Here is a 22,968-nt window from a genome sequence, read left to right as displayed (position 1 = left end):
CACTAGTTTACTTCCCAAATAACCATAATAGCCAAGAGCTTGGACCTCCATCCAGGTCTCCCTCATGGGTGGCAGGGGCCTAAGCCGTGCATTTCCAGGGAGCTGGGTGGGAAGTGAAGCAACTGGGATTTGAACTGGTGTTCTATGGGGTGCTGGCACTGCAGACTGTGGCTTTACCCGTTCTCCCATGGGACCCAAGGTGGGGCCTTTACATCTCTGCTGGCCCTTCTCTCCCACCCAGGTTCCCCATACAGAGGTGGTCCCACCTGGGCCCTTGGGGAACCCCACCTCCTCTTCCTAGATGCCCTGTGGCAGGGTGTGAGTGGGTCTGATGAAGTCTCTTTTTGGCTAGAGGGGAGAACAGAAGTGAGATTTATTGGTCGGTTTGTCAGCCCAATCCTCCTACATGGTGTGGGGGTCAGAAGCCGGGCAGGATGGTGCCCAGCCCGTTCAGCATTATCCCCAATATGCCTTCTTCACTGCTTTGGCCCAGTTTCTGTTTGCAGAGATGATGTGGGCTATGGTAGTGGAGGGGGATAATTTCTGAACAGCCTAAGTGGGGTGCTGCTGGATGCAGTGGGTGGAGGCCAGGCAAGCTGGTAAAGACTCTGGTAGTGTCTGGGAAGGCCTTCCCCCAGCAGAGTCAGCCAGCCCCAGTTGGGGGTGGGTGCAGGGGTGCCTCACAGCATCCTTTGGGGCCTGCCTCCTGGATGCTGCTCACATAGGCCCTGACAGAAGAGTCCAGCCCCTTCCCTAGTCCCCCATCCCTGGAACCTGGAATCCCGGAAGCAGCAGCCATACCTCTGGGGGGGAATTGGCAGGCTCCAGGAGCTGTCCAGTGTGGGCATGTGGGTCACAAACCCCTGTCCTCCCACGGCACCCTCTCCGCCGTGGTGGATGTCTAATGGGACTCTCCCATCAGGACCTGCTGAAGCACACGCCTCCCAGCCACCCCGACCACCCTCTGCTGCAGGACGCCCTCCGCATCTCACAGAACTTCCTGTCTAGCATCAACGAGGAGATCACACCCCGCCGGCAGTCCATGACCGTGAAGAAGGGCGAGGTCAGTGCTCCACCCCAAGGGGGAGGAAAGCCAGGCTTGGGGGAGGCACGGAAGGACACAGGTCATCTGGACCCTCAGTGGACACCCAGCCCCTTGACCCAGGAAACTCATGGCCTTGCGGGTCTGTGACTGCCCGGGTTTGTGGTTTTCTATTGCCAACAACACAGCGTTCCCCCAGAGGAAGATACAGGAAGGGGAGAGGTTTGTTTTGGCTCTGGCTCAAGGTCAGTGGCACTGCCTGTCTGGTGTACTGGGTGGTAGTCGCCACCTGGGCTGCCCAGGGCATCTCCCGGCGAGAGGAAACAAGCGTGTCTGTGTTCTGGGATCTTTGCTCCCCACAAAACCACTCGGACTCAGTCTCTAGGGGATAGGAGGTTCATTCTGATCACCATGCAGAAACCCCACCTCCAACACCAAGGTCACCTCCTGGAGCCCCTCGGACTGTCAGGAGTAAGCCGCAGTGGGTGAGCAGCCGCTTGGGAGGTGTTCAGGCCACTGAAGGGACCCCTGGTGGGACCAGCCCTTCCTGCATGTTTGGCAGTGTTGAGGGTGGGTATGTAGAGCCCCGTCATTGTTTCTCCTTCATTCATTTCTGGTACCATCAAAATCCCTGATTTTTTTTTCCTCCAACTAGAGACCCCAGTTTGTCTCACCTGGAACCCACTTTCTTGTTCTTTAATGAACACCGCTTTAAGGATGTGCAAAGGGGAAGATGGGGAGGGGTCTGTCATTTATATTACACCTCAGCCTGGAAGCTTCCTGTCCCTGCCCCGTCTACCACTTCCCACAACCTCTCATGCTCAAGTCCTTCTTTTTTTTTTTAATTGCAAAGGCAGATATACAGAGAGGAGGAGAGACAGAGAGGAAGATCTTGCGTCCGATGATTCCGCAACGGCTGGAGCTGAGCCAATCTGAAGCCAGGAGCCTCTTTTGGGTCTCCCACATGGGTGCAGGGTCCCAAGGCTTTGGGCCGTCCTCGACTGCTTTCCCAGGCCACAGGCAGGGAGCTGGGTGGGAAGCGGGGCTGCCAGGGTTAGAACCGACACCCATATGGGATCCTGGCGCGTGCAAGGCGAGGACCTTAAATACTACGCCACGCTGCCGGGCCTGCTCATGTCCTTCTTACACATGATTTGTCAGCATCCTGGACAGCAACCAACCACCGACTTGCCACTGAGAGGGTCTCGGTTGGACCTGCCACCCTTTCATTCCAAGCCTTGCGTGGTGGCTGGTTCGGGCGGCGGACCTCACTGGTGGCTAAGCCAGGAAGGCCGATCAGTTCTGTCCTCAGGCGCTGCTCCTCCTACCTCCATGGCTGGTCCAGGAGCAGACATGACTCATCATTTAGGAACCCTCTGCACCACCACGGCTGTGTTCTGGTAGAATTTGCAAAGCTTTGGAAATACCTGTAGTGTTTTCTTTCCCCACCCCCGCAGCTATTTTTCTGTTTGAGACATGACACCAAATGGCAGGTTACTGAAGGAACCCGTGCTGGGGTCTCTTGATGACTACGTAGGGTCAGATACATCCTCCCATTGTGCAGCTCAGGGTCGAGTGGGGAAGCCAGGTAACCGCCGCAGTGCCCCACAGGTGTGTTCTGCTCTGATTCCCTTCCCTGACGCTGACTGATAGGGCTTGTCCAGCCCTGCTCCTCTGCATCCCCTGGGGGGGGGGGTTGGCAAGGATGAGATGGGGGTCCCCATGAGCAAGGCAGGGGGCTCCATTTTGTAGCATCCCCTAAGAAAAGCACCTCTGTCCACCTGGGGTGTGTTGCAGGCATGGGCTGGGTGCCCCAGCTGTTCCTTCGGTAAGGCAAGGCATTGTAGAGGCCAGGAGTCACGCTGTGACACGTGCTGTGGCTCCCGTGGTCTCAGAGTTCCGCGGGTCCTGGGGAGAGTGCTCTTAAAGGGAAGGGGAGCAGCAGACTCTACCCCAAAGGAAGATGCCAACCTTGGCCCCACCAGACTCCTCCACACAACCAGACATCCTGCAGGCATGTTGTGCCGCCAGGCCAGGGTCCTGTGGGGCTGGTGGGTGTGTGCTTTTGTTCAGCAGAATTCGCTTCCCAGTGAGCATACCCCAGTGCTGGATTGTGAATTCTTCCCCCAACCCCCATCGCTGCTTGGCTGCTGCCTGTCTGCTTCTCCAAACCCCGCGCCGCATGCCTCTCAGACTCGGAAGTGTGTAGGCTGGTTGGGAGTGGAAGTTTTGTTTCCAACTAAGCCCTGGCTCTCAAGCCCGTGTGTGCCTGGAGCTGCCCTCCTCCCTTTCCGGAGCCTGTGGTGTGGTGGAAGAGGGAGGGACGCTGGCAGCCAGGCGGGTCTGGGGAGTTGGCAGCAGCGCAGGCTGAGCTGAGAGGTGGGGAGGCTCTGGTGGAAGAGAGTCAAGTGCATCAGAGAGGGGCTGTGGTCAGCCCTGGGGTGAAAGCCAGGGAGACTTGGGCTCCCAGCCCCTCCAGAACTGGAGTAGCAGCCTCCAGGAGTGGGTCCCAGACACATGATTGATGTCCACTTGTGTTTATTGATTTGGGAGAAGACGAGAGAGCTCCCCTTCTGCTGGTTGGCACCCCACATGCCCATGATGACCAACGGAGACAAGCTGGGATTTGGGCACGCACCCGCGTTCTCTCACAAGGGTGACAGGACCTCAGTTATTGGGGTTCTTGTCTGTTGCCCCCCAGGGTCTACATCAGCAGGAAGCTGGAGTCAGGTGCCAGGACCGGGAGTCAACCACCAGGGGCTCTGATGGTGGTGCAGGTGTCCTAACCAGCGGTTAAAAGACCAGTTACAGAGAGGGAAAGAGAGAGAGAGAGATCTTCCATTTGCTGATTCACTCCCCCAAATGGTCACAATGGCCAGGCTAAAACGGAGCCACAAGCTTTATCGGGTCTCCTACATGGGTGCAGGGGGCTTGGGCAATCTGCTGATTTCCCTAGGAGCGTTATCAGGGAGCTGAATGGGAAGTGGAGCAGCAGGCCTCAGTCCAGTGCCCATATGGGATGCTGACATAGGAAGGGACCTAACCTTGATTCCCCTAATCAGCATTTGGAAACACTAGCCCACATGCCCACCCCATATCCACAGGTTTTGTTTTTGTAAGATTTATTTACTTTTCTACCTATTTATTTATTTAAAAGGCAGGGAGAGGTGGGGGGATCTTCCATCCCCTGGTTTGCTTCCCAAATGCCCACAATGGCCAGGACTGGGCCAAGCCAGAGCCAGGAAACAGGAATGTCATCAAAGTCTCCCACATGGGTAACAGGACCTTCAATATTTGGACCGTCAACTTCTGACTCCCGGATGTGTTAGCAGGGAGCCAGCTCAGAAGCAGAGGAACCCAGGCTCAATACAGAATGCAGTCAGGCATGCCAAGCGATGGCTTAACCCACTGTGCCACAGTGCCCATCATGTCTGCAGTTTCAAAAGCAGGAGACTTGGAGGGAGTGCTTAGCTCCACCTTGGGAACCCCCTAAGAGCTGAAGGAAACCCCAGTGGGCACTGCGAACCAGAAAGCTGAATAGCCTAAGCCTCAGCCTGTGACAGCGGCATCCCATATGGTTTAAGTACTGGCTGCGCCACTTCCCACCCAGCTCCCTGCTTGTTGCCTGGGAAAGCAGTAGAGGATCCTGCACCCACATGGGAGACCTGGAATAAGCTCCTGGCTTCTGGCTTTGGACTGGCCCAGCTCCAGCCCTTGCATCCACTTGGAGAGTGAACCAGCAGATGGAAGATTTTTCTATCTCTCCTTCTCTGTCTGTAACTCTGCCTTTTATATATACATAAATTAAAACAAAGCAGAGATATTTGTAAGTTAAAACTTGGCTTCTCTGTTCCCTGGGCCCTGGAATTAGAACCTGGGAAAGGGGCCCCGTATCTCGCCTCTTCCCGGCCTTCCCTTCTCTGTGCAGGAACAGAGCTGGAACCTGCTGACCTAGCTGTGCTTGGGGAGTGACACAAGGCTGGGACCACGCTGTCCTCCCACAGGGCCTGGTCCTCTGGAAAGTGCTCAGTAAACCCTAACGGCTGGGCCTGTTTCCCAGGTCCCGCCCACCCTCCGCCTAGCTGGTTTCCTGTCCCTCCTGGGCCTGGAATTAGCCACAAGAGGCCTTTTTTTCTGGGGACCAGAAAGTGAAGGCTTGCAGGTGCCAGAGAACAGGTCTAGCCTCCTGCTCAGCTGCTGGTGTGCAGAGTGGCCCCGCAGTATTGCTCAGACCCCAACCACCTGCTAGATCTCTGTAACCTACGTACCCAGGCCACCTGCCCACAGCTCCCCTGGGCTGCAGGCTTTGCTCTGGGGCCCACGAGAGGGACTGGGGTTGCTGAGCCGAAGTTGGCCCCATGCTTAGAGCCAGGAGTTTGGCCCCTCTTCCTTCCACTGATCCCCTGCCTAAGCCATTGCCTGTAACTTTTCCAGGTCTGAATCAGTAAGACCCTGCTGACCTGGTTTAACATGAAAATCTGGGAGCAGGTGTCTGGGCTGGCACTTGGCTTCCGGCTGAGACACCTGCATCCCACATAGAGTCCCTGGGTTCTATTCTATTCTTGGCTCCACTCCTGTTAACGCACACCCTGGTAGGCAGCTATAATGACCCCACATGGGAGACCCGGATGGAGTGGTGTGCCAGCTCCCAGCTTCCACGCTGGGTCAGCATTCCCTTCCTGAGCCCCACCAGGCATTTAGGGAGTGAACTAAGAACGTGGCAATTCCTTGTCTCTCTCTGTCTCCCAGCCTTTCCCCTCCTCCACCCCCCCCCCGCCAAAAAAAAATCCAGCTTCCATATCCCAGATTTCCCCCTTGTGGACCCGTGATCTGGTTTAGCTCAACTGTGAGGCCAGGGACCCTCCCCAGAGTGGCTTCAGTAAGAGACAGATAGACAAAATCGCATCTCCTGGTCCTGGAGCCAGGAACCCCGGGCTCAGAGTACCCAGCGGTCAGGCTCTGGTGCAAGCCCTCCCTGCACTATCACCATGACCTTCAGCAAGGCTTGCTTTTGTCAGATCTGAGGGAGAGCAAAAGATTGCACCCCACCCATTGCTGTGGGTTATCAGCACAGGTCAGGGAGTGGATGGGAATGAGTGGGACCACCCTGGCGGCTCTCCAGAGAACAGTCCAGAGCCAGACTTAGCCTGCAGTTGCTGCCACCCGGGGGGGCCTGTGGACTCTGTGTCCTCACAGTGTGTCAGGAAGACATGCATGTGGGGCAGGCACTGGCGGCCAAGGCGCATGGCTGAGCCGGTTGCAGCCTGCTCTCTGCTGGTGGCAGCGGGGAGTGCAGTGCCTTGCTGCCAGGAGCCATCTGTCGCCTCCAGCGCTCACCACTGTGCGGCCAGATGTAGCAGGTGCATGCGCTGCCTTGTTGCTTCCCCTGGGCTGAGTGGCAAGCAGGAGCCTCCATCCCATTTGCGGGCTCACAGCTCCCACACAATTCATCCTCAGCTCCTCTCGCCGGGACCCCCTCTTGATCCAAGCCCTGTGTGAAAGACTGGTGACGTAGCCTCCATCTACAGACATGTCAGACACACAATTAGCACAGCCTGTGCTTGCTTCTGCTACCCTGCCCTCCCCACCCCACAGCCCGGCCCCTGCAGGAAGGCCAGGGCTGCCCAGGTTGTAGGTGCCTTGGTCAGGGGAGCCACACACACAGCTCAGCCCTGTCCCAGCCACGGTGTGATGACACGGCATGAGCGCTCCCTCTGCTGGAAGCCTGTGGTTTTGCACCCCTGTTGTGTGTGCTCTGTCCCTAGCACCCACTACCCTTCCCAGCCAATACTGAGTGGACAGCAGAGGTCACCCTGTGGCATAGGGTGAGGGGGTAAGAAGGGGAAGAGATATCCCTGAGGATAGGTGAGCCAGCTGGCGTCTCCCTGGGCAGCCAAGGGCAGTGCCGGTGAGTGGTGATACCTCTTCTTGCAGTACCTGGAAACACGTGGGTGTGTGAGTATGTATGTGTGGGGGACATCTCTGAGTCGTTACTGCATCTGTGAAATGGGGAGCAAACAAACCTGCCCACAGGAGGTCCAAGGACGCAGGCACCATGCTTGCATGGACTGGAGGAGCTACCGGGCCACTGCTGGGTAGTTGGAGGAATTCCCAGCATGCCCCAGTTCTAGGGGAGCCCCCCCAACTCCAAGTTTTCTCTTCGCCCTGCCCTTGCTGTGATCTTGAGGACTGCCCCTTAGACTGCCTCTGTAACTCCCTGATCTGCGTTGACCACACTGCGCTGTGACGGTCCCTGCCCTCCAAGGACAGCTCTTCCCCGACAACGCTGGCTTCTGACCACTTCGGGTCTTTGTTTGCTACCCTAGAGAAGCAGGCCTTGCCTGCCCTGTTTCAGAAGAGTTCTGCCATCACACAGTTGTGTGCCCCACCCCCAGACTCCAAGGTCCGACATACCCCCTCCCTGTGCTCTCCCATCAAATCACTCAACCTTTTCCATGGACCAGAAATACCCGAGACACAACAAGAGGTTGTGTTGAAGCTACCCTCTGTCAGTGCATCGACCAGCTGGACGGAGGGCTCTGCCGTGCGTGTGCAGTGTGGCAGTCAGGGGCATCCCAGACGGTCTGTCTGCTGTGCTGGACTGGGAGGGCCCAGCCTGAGCCCGTCTCACCTGTGTCCGCAGCACCGGCAGCTGCTGAAGGACAGTTTCATGGTGGAGCTGGTGGAGGGGGCCCGCAAGCTGCGCCACGTCTTTCTGTTCACCGACCTGCTGCTGTGCACCAAGCTCAAGAAGCAGAGCGGGGGGTGAGTGACAGCCAGCAGGGGAGGGCAGGGTACCTTGCTCTTCCGTGCCACTTTTCCCGCTGGAGAGGATGTTGGGCTCAAGGTCAGAGGTTGGCTAGTAACAGTCCACAGCAGGATTGATGACCTGGGGCTACGGGGAGGGGAATCGCACCTTGGCGGGAAGGACCTGTCCCTGGGGAAGAGTGAGTGACAATCCAGGGGGCTGCAGGGACTGGCACAAGGCTGGCACTCCCCTGCCGTGGCAGACATCACTAGGTGATTGCTGTGCTGTCTGTTTCCCCATTCTATCCTGGCAGGCAGGTGACCCCTGCGCTTGTCTCGCCAAGCCTAGAGATGGATTCTCATATGGCCTCAGGAGAGGGGGTGAGGTATACCCAGGTTGGAGTGGAGCAGGCCAGAGCTGAGTCCTTCCTCCCTAGTTCTGGGATTGCCCAGCTCAACCAGTTTAACCAGTCAGCTCAGAGGGCCTTCCTTCCCCCATGTGTTAAGCCAGGGAATTATGAGAGGGAAGAGTTCAGAGGGATGATGGGAAGTGAAATTAAAATGCAAGCTTACTTGGGTGCATGACTTTTTTGAAACACGTGCGTGCTTCTTTCATCCACAAAATTCACAGGAAATGCATATCATGAAAGACCTATGCACAGATTCCAGTTTGCCCTCTGTGTCTTGAATTCCAAGTTCCATGAACTTCTAGAAGTACCACTGTCCATGACAGATCGTAGCTCCTCAGACTCTGTAGCTCCAGGGGCAGCATTGGTCCTGTCCCCTCCTGGAACAGCCTCATGCTGCCTTGGGAGCTACTGAGAAAGAGTCGGCCCAGAAGAAGGTGGACTAGGGTCCCCTTGAATGTCCAAGGGTCCTGGGGGAGGGGCAGAGTGTTCCCAGGAGTCGTTGGAGCTTGGGGGGCTGCAGTGTCTGTGTGTGGCCTCCCCCAATCCCCCATTGCACAGGATCTGCGCTGTGTGCATCTGAGGGCAGATGCACCGCCTCGAACCCAAAGGAAGACAGTCCACATCATGACCTTCTCTCCTTTCCCCTGGCCAGCAAAACCCAGCAGTACGACTGCAAATGGTACATTCCGCTCACCGACCTCAGCTTCCAGATGGTGGATGAGTCGGAGGCCACTCCCAACATCCCCCTGGTGCCCGATGAGGAGCTGGACGCCCTGAAGGTCAAGATCTCCCAGCTCAAGAGCGACATCCAGAGAGAGAAGGTGAGGGGATGCGCCCCCATGGGCCTCTACCCCTCTGCACCCACCTTCCCTTGCTCTCCCCCATCCCACAGACCCTTGTGAGTGCTGGTGTCTGGTCACTGCCAGGCACCAGGTGGTTTGGGGGTCCCCCAGTGAGTGGCAGTTCCAACGTCACAGCAAAGTGACAAAGGCTTACATGCAGGTCTCTGGACAGCTTCTCACACCTGCTGCAGACAGCTTCGGGCCTCTGCCCAGGATGAGGGCTCTTTCACCCGGAAAGTGTGTAGATCCTGACACCAACCCTGAGGTTCCCGTTGTGACCCTGGGCATCCACTGTCTGTTGTTCACCCACCCATGCGTGGCTCTAGTGCTGGGGACCCCAAGCTCGTGTTCTCTGGGGTCACTGGGAAAATCCTGGCTGGGGATATGCCAGGATAAGATTAGATTGGATATGCCACAATAGGGAACCAAATTCAAAGATTGCAGATCCCAGACAAGGCAGGGCAGGCCTCCGGCCCCAGCTCAGCAGCTGGTGGTACCGTACCCTGCACAGGCAGAAATCTGTGTGTGCGTTCTTTGGGAATCAGAGAAACACTGATAGGCAGACAGAACCTGGAACCCCATAAGATTTGTGAAAATCTTGACTTAGGAATTTCACTTTTGGGGTCCAGCATGATGGCAAACGGAGTCGTTGCCTGCAACATCGGTGTCCCATATGGGCGCCAGTTGGAGTCCCAGCTGTCCCATGTCTGACCCAGCTGCCTCCTAATGCACCTGGCAAAGCAGCGAGTGATGGACCGAGTCTTTGGACCCCTGCCACCCACATGGGAGGCCCGGTGGGAGTTCCAGGCTCCAGACAGGGGTAGGGTCCCAAGGATTTGAACCATCCTCTACTGCTTTTCCAGACCACGAGCAGGGAGTTGGGTGGGAAGTGGAGCAGCTGGGACACGAACCAGCACCCATATGGGATACTGGCACATACAAGACAAGGACTTTAGCCACTAGATTACTGTGCCCAGCCCTATCACAAATCTTAAAAAAAAAAAGACAAAACATCTGCTTGTAAGTGGACCTACACAGTTCCAGCCTGTGCTGTGCGGCCTTAGCTGTGTGAAGGAATGGGCAGAGAGCTGGTTAAGTTTGTGGGCAGAGGGACCACACTGTGGTGCTACGGGTTAATCTTCCACCTGTAGTGCAGCTCTGGCAGGTGCAGTCGGGGAGAGTGGGGGGGTCCCTGGGAGGCTGGACCTTGGTGCAGACACACATGGCTGCTATGGACACAGCAGGATGGGGCTTCCTTCCCAGCTCCCCCGTAACGCCCAGCCTGCAGCAGTGCAAGCTGGAAACAGATGGGGGAGAGGCAGGGGCTCACTCAGGTGGGCGTGGCCTCGGGCCAGGACAAAGGGGTCCAGTGCCAAGTCCTCAGGGCTGGTGCCACGATGGCAATTGTCCTTGCCATGCGCTCCACCCAGTCCGTGGTCAGGAACGGGGCCCCTCCCAAGGGATCACAGCAAGGTCCCCCCATTTCTCCCCTGAGGAGTAGTGGCTTCAGGAGGGGAGCTGAGAGCCCTCTCGGTCTCACTGGCTCCTGGATGTGGTCCGAGCCCAGAGAAGTTGCAGACAGTGGTGGAAGTCTTGACTCAGTTCCTTCCACAAAGACCTGTTGACACATCCCGCTGTGCAGGGGTCACTTCTGTCCCCGATAGGGCACCGGCAGCGACTGGCCCAGGCCCCCCTGGACCAACATACAGAGTTCTCTGGGTCCTTCTCCGAGGCGGAGATAGGGGTGCCAGGACTCATCCAGGCACGAGCAGGATGCCCAGGAGCCCAGGGCATAAGAGCTGAGCCTCGGCCTCTTCCCCGACCCCCGCAGAGGGCCAACAAGGGCAGCAAGGCCGTGGAGCGGCTGAAGAAGAAGCTGTCTGAGCAGGAGTCGCTGCTGCTGCTCATGTCCCCCAGCATGGCCTTCAGGGTGCATAACCGCAACGGCAAGGTGAGCGCCGCCCCACTCCCCGTGGCCTCCCCGGTCCTCCCGCCAGCTGCTTCCCATCAGCTCCCCCAATGGCTGAGACCTGCCGGGGACCCGCCTTCCACTGGGCACATTGCAACTGTGGTGCAGAGGGAGGCTTGTCCACACCTGTGCCCCTCCTGCCCTCTGTGTGACACCTTGTCTCCTGACCCCTGCTCATATACAGTCAGTGTACAGTTCATTCTTCAGTATTTGACACCAGGTGGCTGGAGCTGGGCAGAGGTCACAGCGGGCCCTGCAGGAGGGGAGAGAGACAGAGACGGATGCGGAGTGGCATCTGCCCTCCCCTCCCACCGCAGAGCCCACCCTCACAAGCCCCCTGCACCCCCACTGGCAAGCCCTCTGGGTCCCTCACCTGCATGCTGTCTGCCCTGGGCATCAACCACCCACCCTCCTCTCGAGCCCCAGCATGCTTCAGACAAGCAGGGTTTGTACCAGAGGCAGGTGTGTGCAGAGCACGGGCGCTGTGGCCCCAGGCGCAGCCCAGGCAGCCAAGGCTAAAAGGGCTGGAAGTGACAATCCTGGCTCGGGGTAGGCATGCTCTGGGCGGGACAGGGAGCTCAGCTGGCTGGCAGCTCAGTGCCACAGGGGAAGGGGGAGCCAAGTGCTGCAAGGACTGGCAGGGCCCTTGCCCGACAAGGCCAGGGGTGGAGATAGCTGGTGCATGTTCTCCCTTTTCTCCCGCCCTAGAGCTACACATTCCTGATTTCCTCCGACTACGAGCGTGCTGAGTGGCGGGAGAACATTCGAGAGCAGCAGAAGAAGTGTGAGTGGCTGGGCCGGGGTCCCTGGGCATCCCTGGGGTCCACCGGCATTGGATGTGTGTCCTGCTCCCACAGCTTTAAACCTGTCTGGGTTTTTTCCCTTTTGTTTTTCCTTCTTTTCTTATCCAAGTGAAATGTTTCCTGATATGCTAATGCAGCAAATAAGATGGTGACAGGTGTTGTACCAGCCAAGCTGCGAAAGACCCCCTGTGCACTAATATCCGAGTGCCTTGAGTTCAAGCCCCGACTCCAGCTTCCTGCAGGACAGGCTGCCAGGGACACAGACAGTGGCAATCACTCAAGTAGCTAGGCCCCTGGCCCCACCCTCACTTCCCCATGGGAGACCCAGTTGAGTTCCCTGCTCCCTGGCCTCAGGCCCAGCCCTACGAGCATCCGTAAAATGGGCCAACAGATAGGAGCTCTGTGTGTCTCTCAGTTTCTGCCTCTCAAACAAAAATGTTTTTAAAGTTTTATTTGAAAGGAAGAGCTATAGAGAGAGAGAGAAGAGACAGAGATCTTCCATCCGCTGGTTCAGTCCCCAAAGTGGCTGCAACAAACCGAAGCTGGGCTGGGCCTGGTCTGGAGCCAGGAGCTTCTTCTGAGTCTCCCACATGGGTGGCAGGGGACCAAGCTCTTGGACCGTCCTCTGCTGCTTTTCTCAGGCACATTAGCAGGGAGCTGAATCAAAAGTGGAGTATCCAGGATTTGAGCCAGCACCCATATGGGATGCTGCCAACATCACAGGCAGAGGCTTAACTTGCTAAGCCACAGTGCTTAGCTGCCCCGATTGGCTCCCAGACCTCAATGTCCCCACCCCACCCCACCCTCCACCCACTGTGTCCCCTTCGCTTTCACTTGCCCACCTGCTCTCCAGATTTCCCCTCTGAATCCCCTCTTTCTTGAATTTCCCCCCAGCTGCTTCCTGCCTGCTACCCACCCAGGTCTCTTCCACAAACCCCTCCCCACTACCCTCACACACCAGGTATGGGTGGCTATGTGCAGGGCCAGCGGCCTCCTCTCTGCATCAACCCCTCTTTGCTTTATGCCGTCTTCACATCTCCTGAGCTCCCAGTGACACCCCTGCTGCCTCCTAGAAAGAGGGCTGAAGGAAGCAGAGCCCACCTGGTCCCCAGGCTCAGCCACCCTGTTCCCTCCCACCTCCTGAGCCAGGCTGGGCACTGGGGCCTCCTTCTGGTGGGGTCGGCCACACTCGGGATTCACCTGCTGCACACAGGGCTGCCTGGGCTAGTGGGGGTCCCATGTGTCCCTGTCCTGGCCTGAACTACGGCTTCCCCAACCCCCTGCCCTCCAGTCCCACCATGGCCTGGAGGTGATGCTAGGAGCTTCTGCCCATTGTAACACAGGGACTCAGCCTGTAGCCAGCATGGCAGCAGCTGTTCCTGGCTCAGTGTTGTTCCCAGAGGCAGAGCCCAGTGGCTTTAGCCAAGCATGGAGCCATTCCGATAGGGTCATACTTGGCCTAGGCATATATGTGTGTGTAAGGGTCCTGCTCTCACACTCTGGGGGGTGTGTGTGTGTGTCCCACCTTCATGCTCTGGGCTGCACTGGCCTGTGTGTGTGTGTGTGTGTGTGTGAAGGTCCCGCCCTTACACTCTGGGCTGTCCACACAGACTCATCAGGAGAGAGCCTGGAAGCTCCCCAGCACTCTCGAGGCAGGGGAGGGGGGATGTGATGAGGAAGGAGCAGGAGTGGGGAGGGGCACGGGGAGGCCGTGCAGCGGCCCGGGCGTGGGGATGGCAAAGGGCAGACATGACCAGTATCTTTCTCTCTCTCTCCCACCCGCTCAGGCTTCAAAAGCTTCTCCCTGACGTCCGTGGAGCTGCAGATGCTCACCAACTCCTGCGTGAAGCTGCAGACGGTGCACAGCATCCCGCTGACCATCAACAAGGAAGGTGGGAGGATAGGGGCCACCAGACCCAGGGGCCGCATCAGAGCCATCTTTGTGGCCAGCCTGGACCCCCTTCAGGAGGGCTCGATGTGCCCGTTAGGGCCTGTGGCCCACTCCTGGCAGTCGTTTCCACCCGCCTTGGCAGCTGTGGCCTGGAGGTTGAGGAAACAGATACCTCTGACCCTGGTCACAAGGCCCAGGACGAGGCTCTTGCTGATCACACTCTCCGTGCCTACCATGCCCCCCCACACACACACACCTTTCCCCTGTCCCATCCCTCCCCCCCTCCTCTAGACACCTTGCCTATCACACATGTGCTTGCACAGGCATGCCTTCATCGTGCACAGCCACATACAGGTACAGCGACACACATCCCACACCTCCCCCAGGTGACAGCACTGCCCTTGGAACCTTCCCAGCTTCTGTCCATGTTTTGTGTCCGTCCTATCACCCCTTACCTACTCCGGTGCTGTGAACCCAGCTCAACCCTGGGACTGCAGCAGCTCCCAGCAGCTGGCAGCCCCCACGGTGTCCATGCCACAGCTGAGACTGCGGCCAAGCCAGGCTGTCACTCCCCACCTCCCTCTCCCTGGCCTGGAGCTGACCATTGATCTCTCACGCAGATGATGAATCTCCAGGCCTCTACGGGTTCCTGAATGTCATCGTCCACTCGGCCACCGGCTTTAAGCAGAGTTCAAGTAGGTAGCTTCTGGAGAGGGGGTGGGGAGGGAAGCAAGAGGCATGGTTTGGCACAACCAGGGACGGCGTTCTGTGGCTGCCAGGCAAGCCTGGCCAACTGCTCCCAGGTGTCGGTGCCCCACTGTCCTCCTGCCCTGCCACCTCTTACCAGCTCTGTGCTACCCCCTGCAGGCGGTTCTTGTCATTTCAGGGACTGGCAGCAGACAGGGCACCTGAGAGCCAGGGTTTTGGGTTTGTTTGTTTAGATTTATTATTATAGGGAAGTCAGATTTTCAGAGAAAAGGAGAGTCAGAGAGAAAGATCTTCTGTCTGCTGGTTCACTCCCCAAGGGGCTGCAGTGGCTAGAGCTAAGCTAATCTAAAGCCAGGAGCCAGGAGCGTTTTCCGGGTCTCCCACACGTGTGCAGGTTCCCAAGGCTTTGGGCCGTCCTCGACTGTTTTCCCAGGCCACAAGCAGGGAGCTGGATGGGAAGTGGAGCAGGCAGGGCAGAGGTTGATACCCATATGCAATGCTGGCACTTGCAGGGGTAGGATTGAGCCATCATGCCAGTTCTTGGATGAACCTTTACTTTCTTTTTTTAAAGATTTATTTTACTTTTACTGGAAAGTCAGATATACAGAGAGGAGGAGAGGCAGAGAGGAAGATCTTCCGTCCAATGATTCGGTCCCCAAGTGGCCACAATGGCAAGAGCTGAGCCAATCCAAAGCCTCTTCCAGGTCTCCCATGTGGGTGCAGGATCCCAAGGCTTTGGGCCGTCCTGGACTGCTTTCCCAGGCCACAAGCAGGGAGCTGGACGGAAAGTGGAGCATCCATAAGCGACATGAACCAGCATCCATATGGGATCCTGGTGCATGCAAGGCGAGGACTTCAGCCAATAGGCTACTGCGCCAGGCCCTAGATCTTTAAAAAAAAGAAAAAGAAAGTAGAATCGTGTGTCTACAGAAAGCCATGAGGCCTGAGCACTGGAACCATCCTCTGCTGCTCTCCCAGGCGCATTCGCAGGGAGGAACTGGATTGCAAGTAGAGCGGCCAGGACTCGAATCAGCATCCATTTAGGATACCGGTGTTGCAGACAGTAACACCACAGTGCCAGCCCCCAGTGTAGCTTCTGCAGGGTTCCTGGCTACCTTCACCGAGGCCCTCAGCAGGGGCCTCCTCCCAGGTCCCCACGGCCAGGTGTCCACAGCACCTCCACTCTCTCACACCTACCACTGGGTAGCGCCAGGATGCAGACCTCATCCTGTCGGTTAGTGTTTACAGCCCAACCAGCCAGACCCTGCACACAGTCTAACCCCAGTTACCCACAACCCACTTCCTCCCCACCTTCCACAACTTCTACCACATGGAGCCCAGATGTTGGCCCGGAGCCCTTTCACCCAAACTTTTTTTAGAAAAATAATTTATTTGAAAGGCAGAGTTAGAGACAGAAGGGAAAGGAGATCTTCCCTTCCACTGCTTGATCCCCCAAAAGACTGGGATAGCTAGGACAGAGCCAGGCTGAAGCTAGGTGCCAGGACCCCAAGCACTTGGACTGCTGCTTTCCCAGGAGTATTAGCAGGGAGTTGGATCAAAAGTGAAGCAGCCAGGACTCATACCAGCACCCATATGAGATGCTGGCATCGCAGATGGCAGATCCCTTGGCCCAAACACTTTGCCCAGGTCTGCACCAGGGTTCAGGGGCTTCCCCAGCCCCACCCAGTTCGTGTCCCCTCCCCCATCCAAGGCCTTTGCCATGACCTTGCTCCACACACAGCAGCTGTTGCCCTAGGTGCTTGTGACACACCAACTTCCCTCCATCCAGCCCACCTAGCCCACCCAGCACACGGGATCCTTCTCATCATGGGGGACAAGCCGAGGTTTGCTGAGTAGCTGAGCAGATGTTCTCAGAGCCCGTTTCCCTGCTTCCCAGGGCAAGGGAGTCACGTGGAGTCCTGGTGTTTATGCCAGTCACTGGTTGCTTTTATTCTCAGAAGGAAATTAAGGGGGCGGTGTTGTGGCTCAGCAAGTTAAACCACTGCCCGCAGCACCAGTGGCACCAGTTTAAGTCCTGGCTGCTCCACTTCCAATCCGGCTCCCTGCAGATACAAGACCTGTTTCTTTGCCTGTCTCTCTGACTGTACCATTCAAATAATTAGATCTTTTAAAAAAAAAGAATCTTGGGCCCGGCGGCGTGGCCTAGCGGCTAAAGTCCTCGCCTTGAAAGCCCCAGGATCCCATATGGGCGCCGGTTCTAGTCCCGGCAGCTCCACTTCCCATCCAGCTCCCTGCTTGTGGCCTGAGAAAGCAGTCGAGGACAGCCCAATGCATTGGGACACTGCACCCGCGTGGGAGACCCGGAAGAGGTTCCAGGTTCCCGGCTTCGGATCGGCGCGCATCGGCCCGTTGCGGCTCACTTGGGGAGTGAATCATCGTACGGAAGATCTTCCTCTCTGTCTCTCCTCCTCTGTGTATATCTAGCTGTAATAAAAAAATGAATAAATCTTTTTAAAAAAAAAATCTTTTTGTTGTTGTTGTTTTTAAGATTCATTTATTTCTTTGAAAGGGAAAGTTTTTCACCTACTGGTTCACTCACCAAATAGCTGCCAGGGTTGGGCTGTACCAAAACCAGGAAGCAGGTGCTCCATTCAGGTCTTCCACGCAGATGCAGAGGTCAAACCACTTGAACCATCCTCTGCTGCTTTCCAGGGTGCCTTAACAGGGAGTTGGATCGAAAGTGGAGCAGCTGGGACTCAAATCTGCACTCACCGGCCCAGTGTGGTGGCCTAGTAGCTAATTTCTTACTTTGTACGTGCCAGGATCCCATATGAACGCTGGTTCTAATCCTGGCTGCTCCACTTCCCATCCAACTCTCTGCTTCTGGCCTGGGAAAGCAGTTGACGACAGCCCCAAAGCCTTGGGACCCTGCGCCTGCGTGGGAGACCTGGAAGAGGCTCTGGGCTCCTACCTTTGGATAGGGTCAGCTCCAGTCATTGCAGCCACTTAAAGAGTGAACCAGCAGGTGGAAGATCTTTCTCTATGTCTCTCCTTCTCTCTGTAAATCTGACTTTCCAATAAAAATTAAATCTTTTTTTTTTTTAAGTCTGCACTTACATCCGATGCCAGCCTTATTGAAACAGCAGCTTAGTCCCCTGCACCACAGTACCGTCCCCAAAAACATTTGCTTTCTAAATATGAAAATCACTCTAGCTGTCCTATGGAAAAACCCCAGCAACCCCTATCCCGGTCACCTCCCTACAGATCTGTACTGCACCCTGGAAGTGGATTCCTTCGGGTACTTTGTGAACAAAGCAAAGACACGTGTCTACAGAGACACCACAGAGCCCAACTGGAACGAGGTGAGGAGTTGTGTCCTGTGAGGGTTGTCCTCCGTGACGTCTACACGGCCGGAGGTTCCCAGGGACTTCCCCCTCCCCACCCCCACTGATCCCCTGCCATCCATCTGTACTTCCGGGAATGTCCCAGGGAGTTGGGGATGACGCATCCCAGAGATGTTTATCTGTGTTCCTAAGAATCTGACTCTCACTCCTGCCCTTCAGTGAGGAAACAGTGTCTTTTGATGGAAAGCGTTTGGAAAGAGCTTCAAAGGGGTGGTGTCTCCCATAACCTTTGTTGTCACTCAGTGTTGACTTGCTGGTTGTCTAGTGGTTTTTGCTCTGAAGTTGACAGGAGCCTCTGGGTTTCCAGAAGCCTGAGCTTTGTCTGTCGTGGGAGGTAGAACAGGGAGACTGGTGTGTGAGACTGAAGGTCCTGCTCCCTGGCCCTGGCCAGTATGCCAGGTTCTGGATCCACAAAGCTGGAGTTTTTTTGTTCTGCTCTCCTAGACCCTGGATTGTGCTTAGCTATTTGACCTTGAACCTTCAGGGAGGGAGAGGTCCCCAGATCCTTGGATACCTGCAACAGCCAGGGCTGGACCAGGCTGAGACCAGAAGCCCAGAACTGCACCCGGGTCTCCCACATGGGTGATGGGGACCTGCTGCCTCCCAAGTCTGCAGTTGAGCAGGAAGCTGGAATGGGAAGCAGAGCAGGGACTCAAAGCCAGGCAGCGAGAGGTGGGCTGCAGGTGGCCCACTCGGCGTCTTTGCTGCTGTGCCCTGCAACTGCCCCATCACTGTTACGTGATTAATGCGCGTGTCCGAATAGGAAGAGGGTACAGAAAACCCTTAGTAAAGTGGGCCTGCTCCATGTGACCCTTCAGAAAGGGGCTAAGTGGTGGCTGTGATGAGGAGGAGGGAAGGGAAGAACAGAGCCACACGGGACCCGTGGTGAACGAAGGCTTTGCAGAAAGCAGGAGGAAGAAACGAGGGACCGTTCTAGACAGTGTGCACAAGGGTCAGGTGCCAGTCAGCCAGGGCAGGCTCTGGGAGGGAGGTGCCATGGCACTGGGAGCCCCGTGGTGGAAGGTCACCAGGGGCCCCCCGCGCTGTGCCTGCCAGTCACCAGAGTGTTCTTGCATGTGCCTGGCACACACGCCTGTCTCCCTCTCTGTGGCTTTTTTCATGCCCCCTTACCCACCTCCATCTTCTCTCCAAGAGCTCCTCACTGTCCCAGAGACGCACACTTCCCTCCCCAACAGGCATCTTGCAAGCCTTGCCTCCAGCACCTCCCAGGGTCCTCTTTTCTTTTTAAATAGGATTCTTATTTATTTATTTATTTATCAAATTTTATTTGGAAGGCAGGGTTGCAGAGAGAAGAGGAGAGACAGAGGTCTTCTGTCTGCTGGTTTCACTGTCCAAGTGGCCACAACGGCTGGAGCTGGGCTAGTACAAAGCCAGGAGCTCATAGCTTTTGCTGGGTCTCCTGTGAGGTGCAAGGTCTCAGACACTTGAGCCATCTTCTGCTGCTTTTCCAAGGCACAGTAGCAGGGAGCTGGATAGGAAGTGGAGCATCTGAGACTTGAACCAATGCCAGCATCCCAGGCAGGGGTTTAATAGGATATGCCATGATAGCAGTCCCAAATTTGTTTTTAATCAATAGATGCACCATCTCTTCTTTCTTAAAAAGGATTTCTTATTTGAAAGGCAGAGAGGGAGAGAGATCTTCATCCACTGATTCCCTCCATGGTGCTGGCAACAGCCAAGGCTGGGCCGCATTGAAGCCAGCAGCTAGAAGCTCTCTCCTGATCTCCCGTGTGGGTGGCAGAGACCCTGAGCACATAGACCATCACCCCGCTGCTTTCCCGGGTACTTCGGCAGGAGCCTGGGGCAGGGGGAGCAGAGCAGCCAGGACTCCAGCTGGCACTCCGATTGGTAATGCAGGCATCCCAAGCAGTGGTTTAACGCACTGCTCTACCCCACCGGTTCTAGGAACTTGCTTCTCAGGGCAGTTTTCAGTCCACAGCAAAATTAAACGGGCCTGGAAAGGGACATGTGTTCGACTGCATGAGCCCATGTTGACACATTATTGATTGGCGCTCAGATTCCACAGTGGACGTTTGGGTCACTCCGGGCATTATATGTCCTGTGGCTTTGATGTTTGTATACAGATGCTCTGCTGCTTTCCCAAGTACATTAGCAGAGAGTTAAATGAGAAGCAGGGCAACCAGGACTTGAAACAGCACTTATATATGGGATGCCAGAGCTATAAGTGGCAGCTTTTTACCTGCTATACCACTGGCTTGACCCCAGATGTGGGCAACGTTTTTAGTTGTTGTTAAAGATACACTTATTTTTATTGGAAAGGCAGATTTACAGAGGGAAGGAGAGACAGAGAAAGATCTTCCATCTAGTGGTTCGCTCCCCAAATGGCCACAGTGACTGGTGCTGAGCCCAAGGACTTGAACAGGGTGCTGGATGGAAAGTAGAGTAGCTGGGACACGAACTGGCGCCTATATGGGATGCTGGCACTTGCAGATAAAGGAGTAGCCAACTGAGCCACCGTGGCAGCCTAAGACATGGGCGTCTTGATTGTCAGACTAAGTGCCCAGTTTTTGTCTGTGTGTTTTTAAAAAGCACCCTGGGGTTCTGATGCGGGTGATGTCAGGACCACCAGATAGATACTAGCATGATGAACTGTATTCAGAGCTTCCGGAGGCCTGCAGGCTTGGGCTACAGTGTGGCAGCAGTGATGCTCACCACAGGCCCATGTTCCTGAGGGTCCCAGGACTCAGTGCGGACAACCAGTCAGCTGGGGGGTCCGGTGTTCATAGGCACCTAATCCTTGCTTCCTTTTTGGGCACTGCAGGAGTTTGAGATCGAGCTGGAAGGCTCCCAGACCCTGCGAATCCTGTGCTACGAGAAATGTTACAACAAAACCAAGATGGCCAAGGAGGACGGCGAGAGCAGCGACCGGCTCATGGGGAAAGGCCAGGTGCAGGTGAGGCCACCCGGTCTGTGTCCCCTGCCCCCACCAGACCTCTACCTGCTTGGGGCTCTGGACAATTCTGCAATACCAGCGCAGGGAGCCTCCGGCCAGCGCCCTCTTGGATCCTCTCCTGCCTGCCTGTCTGCTGCTGTCTGAGTGGACACTTTGCTTTTGCTTGTCCTGGCCTCAGAGGGGTAGCCCGAAAGGGGTCTTCCCAACGAAGTCTTCTCTGGGCCTCTGGGACCTCGGGAGGGTCCCCCAGCACAGCGTCAGGCAGAGCCACATGGGCCAAGATAGGCAATGAAGGACTACCTTGTGGCAAAGCACTAAGGGGGCCCTGGAGTCCATCTGTCTAACAACTCGCTGCCTGCCTGAGGTCTACTGCATCCTAAATAGGTACCCACAAGTCCTCTCACTGAGTGGGAGTAGAAGCCAAGAGAAGGTGTCCACATGGGACTTGTGGGTGGGTGACCCCTGGTCCTTCGGAAATGTATTTGACTCCTAGAAGCCACCAGCAGTTCTGTGTGCCTCTCTGCAGACGGGGGTAGCAACACGCCTTTCCCTAGCACTCTTTCCTGCTCCCATCCTCCCAGGCCTGCATTGACACCTACAGCTCCAAAAACCTGGATCTTCCCCACCGGGCTGGGGTGGGCCTGGGGGTCCTGATCCGCCCCTTGGTGCTGTCCACCTTCCCCCAAGGCCTCTAGCCTGTAGGGGCATCAGGCTGGCCCAGAAGCTCTACCTCTCTTCTGTATAGACAGGAAGTAAAATTCCCTCGTGACATCATGAGTGCCAGGAAGGGTATCAAGAGAGAGCAGCCTCCCCAGGTCATTGGTTGCCCATTGGGACCTGCAGATCCTGGCTGAGGGATGCCCCCACCCCCATTTTCCTGCCTGGGCTGCCCCAGTTTCTTATGATGGAAGTTTTGTTGGGAACTCTGTGTCTCGGGGCTCCCTGGGGCCTCCTTGTACCTGGACACCATGGAATCATCTGCCCTTGCCCCTGTCCTGACCCCAGTAGGGAGCTCTTGGTCACCACCCCCTGTTGCCTTGTGTGGACTCTGAGGGTATGGATCGGGTACACCTGGCTGTGCCAAGGTGGTGTCCAGCTCCCACTATCCTGTGAGCACGTGGTATCAGGGCTCCTCTATGAACAGAATTGTTTTCCGTGTCTCCCATGTGGCAGTCAAGGTCTGGACAACTTGAGATGCATGCGCTTGCTTCTGATTGATTTGAAAGGCAGAGTGATAAAGAGAGAGAAGGAGATACAGAAAGAAATTGTCCAGCTGCTTGTTTACTCCCCAGCTGGCTACAACAGCGAGAACCAGAACCAGGCCAAAGCCAAAAACCCTATCCAAGTCTTCCACGTGGAAGGAGGCAGGGCTCCAGGTGCTTGGGCTGTCCTCTGCTGCTTTCCCGGGTGCATCAGCAGGGAGCTGGACTGGAAGCAAGGCAGCCAGGGCTTGAGCCAGCTGTCTGACATGGGAGGCCAGTGTCATCCCATTGCTGGCTCTTCATTTGGCCTGTCCAACAGATCTTGGTGATAGCGCCACACCCTGACTCTTCTGAGATGCTTCCATGACCTACCTGGGGCCCTCAGGGCATCAAGAAGCAGAGTCCAGAGCCGCTCCCATCTCCATCCCACTCCTTCCCTTCTCCCTCTCCATGGCCATCCTCTGTCCCCAGCCCTGGGCCTTACCCACCCTTACCCACTGGCCCTGAGATCCACCCCTAGCCTGCATCATCTTTCATAACCCCATGGCCAAGCCCAGCAGGACATCAGCCGGCAGTGTCTGAGTATGTGTGTGTGTGTGTGCCAGATCATCCTGGGAATGGCTGGGATTGAGCCAGGGCCTCTGATGACTGTCACTGGGTAACTGAGAGTTTCATTGGAAGAGAGAGTGCAAGTGGGGCGCCTTCTCTTACCTGTCAAACTCACCTGTGACACCCCTTGCTGCCATGCTGCCTGGTATTAACAAAATACTTCTTCATGCATCAGCTCATGTTTCAGAGGGATATGGGGGGGAATGGGTATACTCATTATGATGCCACTTGGGATGCCCCATCGTGGGTTCATGTCCCAGCTAGACATCCTGCTGATGTCCACCCTGGGAGACAGTAGGTGACAGCTCCAGTGATTAGGTCCCTGGCACCCACCCGGTTTGAGTTCCTGGCTTGACCCAGCCCCCGTCTTCTTGACCCAGCCCCCATCTTTGTGAGCCTTAGGGAAATGAATCAGTAGAGTGGTAGATCTCTCTTTCTCTCTGTG

General features: G+C 56.3%; 1 protein-coding gene across 1 annotated transcript in view; it reads left to right on the top strand.

Moving 5' to 3' along the window:
- BCR (BCR activator of RhoGEF and GTPase) overlaps positions 1-22,968 on the top strand; it is a 119,655-nt gene that overhangs the window by 83,425 nt on the left and 13,262 nt on the right. Inside the window, exons 8-16 of the mRNA XM_004592034.2 lie at positions 923-1,063; positions 7,686-7,807; positions 8,852-9,020; positions 10,873-10,992; positions 11,719-11,794; positions 13,601-13,705; positions 14,325-14,399; positions 17,638-17,735; positions 20,581-20,712. Coding sequence (XP_004592091.2) covers positions 923-1,063; positions 7,686-7,807; positions 8,852-9,020; positions 10,873-10,992; positions 11,719-11,794; positions 13,601-13,705; positions 14,325-14,399; positions 17,638-17,735; positions 20,581-20,712 — 1,038 coding nt within the window. The remainder of the gene's footprint in view (positions 1-922; positions 1,064-7,685; positions 7,808-8,851; positions 9,021-10,872; positions 10,993-11,718; positions 11,795-13,600; positions 13,706-14,324; positions 14,400-17,637; positions 17,736-20,580; positions 20,713-22,968) is intronic.

The sequence above is a fragment of the Ochotona princeps genome, chromosome 29 (genome assembly GCF_030435755.1).
Source record: "Ochotona princeps isolate mOchPri1 chromosome 29, mOchPri1.hap1, whole genome shotgun sequence".
In the NCBI taxonomy this organism is placed as follows: Eukaryota; Metazoa; Chordata; class Mammalia; order Lagomorpha; family Ochotonidae; genus Ochotona; species Ochotona princeps.
This window is presented reverse-complemented; position numbering and strand designations above follow the sequence as displayed.